The sequence below is a fragment of the Citrus sinensis genome, chromosome 6, assembly GCF_022201045.2.
Source record: "Citrus sinensis cultivar Valencia sweet orange chromosome 6, DVS_A1.0, whole genome shotgun sequence".
Lineage (NCBI taxonomy): Eukaryota > Viridiplantae > Streptophyta > Magnoliopsida > Sapindales > Rutaceae > Citrus > Citrus sinensis.
In genome coordinates, this window is record NC_068561.1 from 15,526,425 (window position 1) to 15,536,348 (window position 9,924).

Genomic DNA, 9,924 nt, shown 5'->3' on the forward strand with positions numbered 1-9,924 from the left:
GTACATAAGTGAGTGAGGATGAGTTTACTTCCTCACTGTTGAGAGAGAGAATATTCATGTGAGAGAGAGAGAGAGAGCTACATGTTTCTTCTATCATTTTCTACATTTTTTTTAATATTTTCAACAATATAGAATTATTACAATGTCGAGAGAGAGAGTGATGCACGTGAATAGATTCAACTTTTTATCATTTTTCACTTTATTTTATATTTTTTTAACAATAAAAAAGTGTAGAATGTTGAGGGAGGGAGAAAAATAAAACGGCAGCACAAATTGTTGTTTTTCTCAACCATCTCTCAATTTTTTAAACAATGACCATTTTTCTAATTTATAACACTATCTCTTAAAAGTAATACAAGAAATATGAGGTTTGAACTCTGCTTAGTCATGTCGAAGTTAAAGAGACATCAAATTAAAAGAATGTTGTGAAATTTATCCTTTAAAATAAGAATAAAACTGAAGCAACACTACAAAAGAAAGCAAAGTGGCATGACAAGCATAAAATAGAATTACATTATGCGACTTAAAGACTACAATATTAATATAGCTATCGGCACGTGTTAGGAATTGCAAGCAACGGGCTAAATTTATAATTTGATTAATTTGTGATATAATTTATTATAGAAAATCTTTGTAGTTCGTATAGGACCCATTTATAGATCAATTAATAATTTACTAATATGCAACTAGATCTGTTAGATTTATGTTTAGTTTAATTAAGTGCAAATGATGGCTTACTGTTTATGAATCGTGGACATTGGACAATATATATACTTATACAAGTATGAAAGCTTCTAGCCTAGCTATGAACAGATTTTGCTTACGTATCTGTGTACTAAATATTTACATGCCAATAAAATAAAGACAATTGATATTGACATGGATCATTTACTATAGTTTAAAACACGTCGAATCCTTTGGTAATAGCGTTACTGGCATCAAGACTAACTAAATCACATGACATTTCATGTTGATTTGTTTGATTGTTGTGTTTGAGATATTTTGATAAAAAAAAAAAAGAAACGAAAAGAGAGAATATATTCACAAATTAATAATATTGTTACTATTTAAATTAATAATATTCACCCAAGGGTCTTCGTTATGGATTAGCTGCTCATCTTCACACTCATCTGATTTCAAGCCCTAAGATTAGAAAACTTAGAAAGAAAAAAGAAAAGAAATAAACCAAACAAATAAAAATTAAACGGTGCTTTTGGTATTAAATAAAAAATTATTGATAAAGGGCTTTCATAAGAATTTTAGATGGGTGTTAAAAAGCTCTCCTAAACTATTTTATGGGATAATATTAATCATAATCCAAATATGTGAATGATAATCCACACAAGTCCGGCCCGTATTTACTTAGTTATAACTTTTAACGCACCAAGTCGCAATATGTATTTGTAATTTTGTATTTGTAGTGGATTAGCTTTGTTCATGCACATCTTATCCTGTGGCGATTCCACTTTTCAAAATGGCTGAGAATATGGTACCATCAGTTAAGATCACATTTTCTTTTCTCATCTAAACAGTAGGAGACACGATATCAGTAAACCTTGAATTATCAAACAAATTGCAAAAGTATCAATACTCATTACAAATTGTAAGACAATATAATGATAAAAAATTTCAGTTAGTCCTTGAAAATAGAGATGAGAGTAAGACAATAACCTCAATCCTGTTCGTGACCTCAATTTGTGATGTGTCATAGACAAAGCAAACATGAAAAATCGAAAAGCTGGTGAGTAAAAATTAGCATCAACAGGTTTAGAATATAAATAGTAAGCTGTACTGACGTGACGGGTCATTATTTATTATAATATATGCATGGTTTCATTAGCAAACTGTTCTTGCAAAACACAAACACAGACACAGTTACTTGTATAGTACAAATCTTTATTTGTAAATTAATTAGCCAGTGATACATGCCTATATAGTTTAGCTTTGTTCAGACGCCGGTAATTTTGATGCTTCTGGAATGACCATGATGCTTCTTAATATCCTTTTTGGGAACGGTGACAGTGAGCGTTGAATTCGCTATATGAGCAGTTATTCTATCAACCATGGCGTTTTCAGGTAACTGAAAACGTCTAGAGAACTTGCCGACGGCAACCTCCAGGCGGTGACCCTCATCCGTCCTCTCTTCTTTCTCAATCTTCTGCTCCCCGCTTATGCAGAGGACTCTCCCGTCTTCGATTTCCACCTTCACATCGTGCTTGTGAAACCCTGAGAGATCAGCTTTGAACACGTGGCATTCCGGGGTGTCATGCCAGTCAATCCGAGTTGGAATCATCATCGGCGGCGAAAACTGATGAACGTGCTGGAACTGGCCGCCGTTCCACATGTCATCGGATAAGGGAAACGGAGGATGATGGTATCCTACAGCACCAGCGAATCTGCTACGGGAAATCTGAGACATATTGTTGTTTTGTAAATTAATTAATTTTTTTATGTATGCTGTGGAAGGGAAATGGTGAAGCTATACTTATAGCCAGGGAATTTATACAAAGTATGGTGTTTCTTGGCATCAGTGAAAGGAAGCATATGATAAATCGTATAAGAATGAAGAATTGGACCAGCTTAGATTTTAGATTTGCGCTGGGACTAGTCCTTGTCAGAATATATGCACACTAATCTTTTAAATGTTGAGCAATAGATAAGACATGCACTACCGTTTTATTATTATTATTATTATTATTATTATTTTAAATATGGCTACTATCACTATAGAAAAAAAAGATCTATCCTTTTTAATTGGAATTTGGATAGGAAAAGTAATAGATACCACCTGCAGCGGGCTTATCATTACCAAATTTACATCCGCAAAAAAATTATCGAACCCACATATAACTCGTTGTGGATTTTTAGTTTTTTTCAAAAATTCTCCTAGTGCAGATTTTAATAATTACCAAATCTACCTACAATCCATAATAGGTTTTGCTTATAACCTGCAGTGGCAGTAATAGCTATATATTTATTTCAGATCATAACACCACATCTAGATTCATAATACCATATTCAAAAAATTAGATTTATCAAATATTTCTATAAAAAATAGCTTTACTATTGCATACAAATATACAATTAACTCTACACTAAAAGTTATCTGTATGCTTGAGCTTCTTATTAGATTAGTCGCCAAATATATGCATACGTACTGTGAAAAAGAATGATGTAAATCAAGCTAGCGATAGCAATTGTGCATTTTTATAATTAAATATTTTAGTGATTAAGAAGATTAAGTTAAGTCTTGAGTAACAAATGACTCTCATTAACTTAGTTTATAACTTTTATAATAAAATATTTTTAAATGTGACTTTAATAATTAAAATAAAATTGCAGGTCGGTAGATACCCGCCAGACTTTTTGTTAATACCAAACCCACTTACAACTCGTAATGGATTTAAATTTGTAATATGAAATCCACTAGCGACCCGTAAAATTACCCGCAGTAGTGGGTTTTTAATGGGCGAATTTTGAAGAATTTACTAGTTTGTGAATATTGTTGCAATTCCTAAATATGGGCTAAGTCAAAATTGGCAGCCACCCTAAAAAGGCACATGGTAATGTTTTTTAATTACGCTCTATATGCAGATTTCCCATAAAAGTATATATATCAGACCTTGTTCATCCAGATTTAGATGTGGATGCTGGTAGATGTTCGGACGTAATTTTGTCATTTTGTGTATAAAATAAAAAGTGATGGTATTTGAACAGCGGAAATCTTGACTCTTAATGGGCCTAGGCCTCTTTCTAATATGGATCAAAACTCAGCAAAGGCCACCCAATTGAATCTTCAAACCTAGAATGGTTTTAATGTCTGGGTTTAATCAATTATTGGCCCTGAGCCTAGAGCAAGGCCAGCCCATATGCTAGAACCCGTACAAATTTCCAATGATTAAGCTTTTGAAATCAAGCTCAATTAATTATAAAGCCACTGCCACGCAAGAAGAAGATGGGGGAAGGTTATAGAGGCAACAAGACACGTCCAGAAATGACCAAGATCAACCCCGAAACTTCAAGAGCTCACCGCCTAATTCCCTATAAATAGCAACCCATGAGCTCCGCTCACTTCATCAGTAAAGAGTGAAGACCCAATAGATAAATAAGCAAACGATTTCGAAGAAAGTGCTCGTCGCTTTGATTAAGCAAAAATGTCTTTGATTCCATCTATATTCGGAAACAGGAGCGTGTTCGACCCATTTTCCTCGGACGTTTGGGCGCCCCTTGGCTCCTCCAGCAATGAGGTGTCAACATTTGCCAGTGCTCAAGTCGATTGGAAAGAAACCCCGGAAGCTCATGTTTTCAAGGCGGATCTTCCGGGGCTCAAGAAAGAGGAAGTGAAGGTTGAAGTTGAGGACGGGAGAGTCCTTCAGATCAGCGGTGAGAGGAGCGTCGAGAAGGAAGACAAGAACGACAAATGGCGGCGTGTTGAGAGGGGCCGCGGCAAGTTCCTGAGGAGGTTCCGGTTGCCTGAGAATGCCAAGATCGATCAAGTTAAGGCATCAATGGAGAATGGTGTCCTCACCGTCACTGTTCCCAAAGTGGAGGAGAAGAAGCCTGAGGTCAAATCCATTCAGATCACTGGTTGAAACTCTCCGTTAATTGCAGCCTTTTTAATTTGGTTCTTGTTTTGTTCTGTGTGTTAATGAACGATGTGCGATTGCTGTTAAGTGTGTCGCATACTTTTGTTCATGTAATGTGTTGTCGACTGCTTTTTTAAGTAATTTTAAGTAATAAAAATATGTTGTTTTCTTGGAAGGAGAAATATATTAATTATTAATTCATGTAACCGGGGACTTAGCCAATATTTTGGTTGTCCAAATATTGTGATAGTGCTTGTGGCAAGCTCTCAACGGAAGATGTATGGTGGTGAGCCTTACAATCTGTAAATAAGAGTTTGTCGTGGACTTCTTGTTCAAGTGCGCACACTTGAACACCCTTTGAAAGATTATTAGATAACAATATAAAATATTGCGGCTATAATGTAATTGATAATAAATTTATTTATTATAAATTGTATTCGTTTATTATAAATCGTATTCGTTCTTTCATGTGATGAAAATGTTGTGTATAGTTTAACTATTGATACAATTGAAAATTATCTTTTTTAAAATAAGCAATTGACTTACCACTTAATTTGAATAATAAAAGTATTTATATAATGCAACATAAATAACAAATACAAATACATGATATAATTAAGGATTGATTTTGAAAATTAGATAAAAGATAAATTTTAAAAAATTATCCGTTAGAATTAGCTAGATCTACAATTTAGAAATTAATGTTGAAAGATTGAATAATTGTATAAAGGAAAAAGGACAAACACACCCTCAACGTTTAGACAAAGGGACAAAAATTTCCAAACGTTTCAAAAAAGATATTTACACTCCCATTCACTAACAGAAACAGTAACTTTTAACAAAAATTACCGTTATACCATTCTAGCATATAAAAAAATATATACAAATTTAACTTGTGGTATTAATACCATAAAATTTTATTTAAATTTTAAACTTGTATATTTAACAATTCTTCACATGTTATCATTTAAACTTGTATATTTATAACTAATTTTTTATGTTATTTATTATGGTATTAATTGAAATACAAGTTAACATTAATAACCAATTTTATTTATTTTTATTCTTGAGTAATGAATTAAATTTATTTGGCTTGAAGAGGGAATTTGATAAAAATTTAAATAGAGGAATTGGGTAATGAGGGTATATTTATAATTTTATTACTAATATATGGACAAATTGAATAATTAACAATTTTTTTTATACGCTAGAAGGGTATAACGGTAATTTTTGTTAAAAATTACTATTTCCGTTAGTAAATAGGGGTGTAAATATCTTTTTTGAAACGTTAAAAAAAAATTTGTCCCTTTGCCTAAACGTTGGGTGTGTGTTTGTCATTTTCCCTTATATAAAATGACTTTTGATTTAAGGAAGTAGTCTGAAATTCATTCACCAACTTCATAATAAAAAAATATAAAAATTGTGCTTCTGATTTAGAGCGTTAGAAAGAGGTGAAAAAGACAAAAGAATAAAGTAAATCTATCTTTCTTTTAATTGGTGTTTTTAATTTTTAAGAATCTTTTATCTTTTGTTTTTATTTTAAGTTTTATAATGTTTAAATAATTAATTAAATTATTTACAATTACACATTTAAATTAAAATTAGCACTCATTTAAATTTTAATAAAACTTTAAAAATTTAATATAAAATATTGCAACCATAATATATATAGATAACAAATTTATTTATTATAAATTGCCTTCGTCGAAGATTTCTCGATAGTATTTTAAGTATCTCAAAATCTTTGAATGCAAATTTATCAGGTCCTTAATGAAGCACGACTGCACGCAATTGGTTAGCACTCATTTAAAAATTAAAAAATTTTAAAAATTTAGATAATAATATAAAATATTGCAACTATAATATATATTAATAATAAATTTATTTATTATAAATTGACTTCGACGAATACTTCTCGATGGTATTTTATGTACCTCAAATTTGCGAATGCGAATTTGTTATGAAGATGCTGTTAATGGAGTGTGACTGCTCGCATTTGGATAGCACTCATTCAAAATTTAGTATAATTTTGAAAATTTTAATAACAATATAAAAGATTGCAACTATAATATATATTAATAGCAAATTTTTTTATTATAAATTATCTTCGTCGAAGACTTCTCGATATCACAATCTTCGAATGCAAGATTCTCATGGATGTGTTGTTAATGGAGAGCGACTGCGCGCGTGCTTGATAAGTACTAATTCAAAATTTAATGTAATTTTAAAAATTTTAGATAACAATATAAAAGATTGCAACAATAAAATATATTAGTAACAAATTTATTTATTATAAATTGTCTTAGTCGAAGACTTCTCAATAGTATTTTATGTATTGAAAATAATGTATAATTGTTTTATTATTAATACAATTGAAAATATCATTTCCAATATGCTCAACTAATTTATCACTTAATTTGTTCTTACAGTTTGTTAATAAAAGTATTTATATAATGCAACACAAATAGCAAACATAAATACATGATTAAATTAAGGATTTTCAAACTATATAAAGATCAATTAAAAACTTACACATTAGAATTAGCTAAGCTTACAACTTAGAAATCAATGTTGAAAGACTAAATAATTATATAACATTACTTTTGATTTAGGGATGCAGGATAAAATTTATACACTAACTTCATGACAAAAAAATTAATAAGGGTTCAGATACGTTGGAGATACTATAATGTAAAGCAGTCTCTAAAATCATTGGATGCACGTTATTATAATTATTTCAGATTTAGCTATATGCATCTAACGGTTTTGGGGCTGCTCTACGTTGGAGCATCTCCATCGCAGCAGCTGCCAATAAATAATTGTGCTTCTGATTCATAGCATTAGAAACGGACAAAAAAGAAAAGAGACCAAAATAATCTTTTGTCTTTTGTCTTTTTTCTTTTTTCTTTATTTAAATTTTATAATTTTTTAATACTTGATCAAATTATTTAAAATTAGATATTTAAAGTAGTTCAATATAAAAATTTTTAAAATTAATTATGGTACTTTCATAATCTTATAATTTAGTTGGGACACTTCCTTAAATAATCAATCAATTTTTTTTTAAATAATCATAATAAAAATTCAAAGGCCAGCTGGGGCACATATGCTGGATACATCCTGTGTATGATACAAGACTAGAAGATGATCTACAGGTGGGAGAATTTAGGATCTCTTGTAAGTAATATTAAAAGTTCAAATTCTAAATTAATTAGACAGTGTTATGAGAAATTGTTGTTGATTATAAGGTGAGTACTCTTTGTTACACACAAGATCTTGGAATTAGGATGGGCAAAAAAGTCTGAGCCGGCCCAGCCCAGACCTGTGGATTTCGGCCCGGCTTTTATACATGAGGACCTAGACAAGGGCTCCAGAAAAAAAAAAAAAAGTCCAGGCCTAGCCCACACATACTTTTTTTAAAAAAATTATAAATTAGAATAATATAACTAAAATTAAAAAAATAACACAAAAAAACTTAAATTCTTAATTTATAAATCAATAATGATTCAAAAAAGTCAAAATTATAATATTAAACTCTCTCTTATGCGTTAATTAATTAAGAGAGTATTTGAATTAGAGAATATTTTATTAAAAAAATTAAATTTCTAAATTTTTTATTTATTATTTTACTTTAAAATATTTATTTATGATCATAACAACTTATTAATTATTAACTCATTTCAAATTTATAATAATTTAAAATTTTTTTAAAAATAATAAAAAAATCCAAGCCCATATAGGGCTCAGCTCTAACCCAGCCCTTATTCTTACTAAAGTAGGCTTGGGCTTGGACTTAAATAAGTCCAACCCTAATCCGCTTTTTGCCATGCTACTTGAAATTTTGAGTGACAAGATTTTATGGGACAGTTATTAAATCTTACGAGCCATTAATCTAACGTTCTCAATTAACCTGTCCAGGTTTCTAGAGGAGGATCCGCCTTCGTTGACAGCATCACGAGCCATCATTGCAACTCTATCCGTTGATCCCATGATCTCTTCTCTCATGTTTTCCATCAGGTCTCTCACCAATTTTTCAATAATTGATCCATCACACGTGTCCTTCATGTCAAAACCAATCTTCGAAACCTCACTCACACATCTGCTATTAACGAATTGGTCACTAAATTGTGGCTAGCAAATCATAGGCACTCCAGCTGCAATGCCCTCCAGCGTTAAGTTCCACCCTCCGTGGGTCAAAAACCCACCAACAGCTGGATGGGCCAGAACCTCTTCTTGTAGGGCCCAGCTAACAATGAACCTGTTTCTTTCCTCGGTTCCTTCATTTTGGGCCAGCGGAGTTTCCCCAGCTCCAGGTTCCCCCAAAATCAAGTCGGGTCTCACTACCAACAAGAAACTTTGACCGTTGTTGACCAAGCCATGCCAAAGCTCTGACATTTGCTCACGAGTGAGCCCCACCAAGCTCCCGAAACTAACATACAGAACAGATTTTGGAGGCTGAGAATTGAGCCACGTCATGCAGCTTGTATCTTCTTTCTGTAGAATGCCGCTGGATGAGACAGATGGTGAGTTAATATCTTTCATACGCGACTTCTGAAGCTTGTGTAGAGGACCAATTGCGTAGATCTTTGTAAAATGAAAGCCAAGTAGAGAAACTATGGGGGCTTCGATTTCAAAAGTGTTGAGAACGAGGGCAGAAGCTCGAGTCATGGCAAAGGTTTCTTCGATGAAGAACTGCAAAAGATAATCATTGTCGCTTGTTTTGACTCTGCAAGTTCCTGGAAGATCTCTATTTCGAAGAAAATTTTCAAATCCTGGAATGCCTGCAATGGGTTTGTCCATGTTTTCATCTGCAATTAATGAATAAATTTTATGTAAATAACCAAAAACGGAAAACAAATTAACAATCCTCCGAAAACTTATCACCTGGAAATGGGATAAGGCCATCCTCAATGAGCTTGGGAAGGTGGAAGTAAATCCAAGAGTAAGAAGCATTGTGAGTTCTTAGAACGAGGAGAGGAATTTGAAGCTCCTCCGAAACATCGAGAGTCAAGAAACACAGGATACCATCTGCTATAACGCATGTTGGGCGCTGGCGCTACTCGGTCTCTTCACCGAGTGAAATCAACAGATCCCGGAACGCCGGCTTGCTCACCGCCTTCATGGCGTCAAATACATCTTTGGCAGTTAAGCCGGAACGTATCACATTGGCGGGAAGACCGCTAGGGATGGACTTGAACTGGAAATTAGGGAAGCGATTGCAGAATGAAGTTATGTCGGTGTTTCAAAGAAGAAGGTCGTGGTTGTGATCAATGTTTACGAAGGTGACTTGAAAATTTGCACTGCCAAGAAGCTCCGCTAGACTCATCATGGGTTTGAT

At 32.6% G+C, this 9,924-nt stretch overlaps 3 protein-coding genes across 3 annotated transcripts; 1 reads left to right on the forward strand and 2 right to left on the reverse strand.

Annotated features, from left to right (window-relative positions):
• Positions 1–1,777: 1,777 nt before the first annotated feature.
• On the reverse strand, positions 1,778–2,527 carry LOC102624698 (18.1 kDa class I heat shock protein-like). Its single transcript, XM_006480856.4, has one exon. It carries the CDS (start codon positions 2,417–2,419, stop codon positions 1,949–1,951), a length of 471 nt encoding a protein of 156 aa, XP_006480919.1. The 5' UTR covers positions 2,420–2,527; the 3' UTR covers positions 1,778–1,948.
• Positions 2,528–3,989: 1,462 nt separating this feature from the next.
• LOC102624989 (class I heat shock protein-like) lies at positions 3,990–4,728 on the forward strand. The gene has a single exon (XM_006480857.4). The coding sequence runs from the start codon at positions 4,155–4,157 to the stop codon at positions 4,590–4,592; it is 438 nt and encodes a 145-aa protein (XP_006480920.1). The 5' UTR covers positions 3,990–4,154; the 3' UTR covers positions 4,593–4,728.
• A 3,989-nt stretch (positions 4,729–8,717) lies between these two features.
• On the reverse strand, positions 8,718–9,386 carry LOC102608143 (7-deoxyloganetic acid glucosyltransferase-like). The gene has a single exon (XM_025100086.1). The coding sequence runs from the start codon at positions 9,384–9,386 to the stop codon at positions 8,718–8,720; it is 669 nt and encodes a 222-aa protein (XP_024955854.1).
• Between the last annotated feature and the right edge of the window lie 538 nt (positions 9,387–9,924).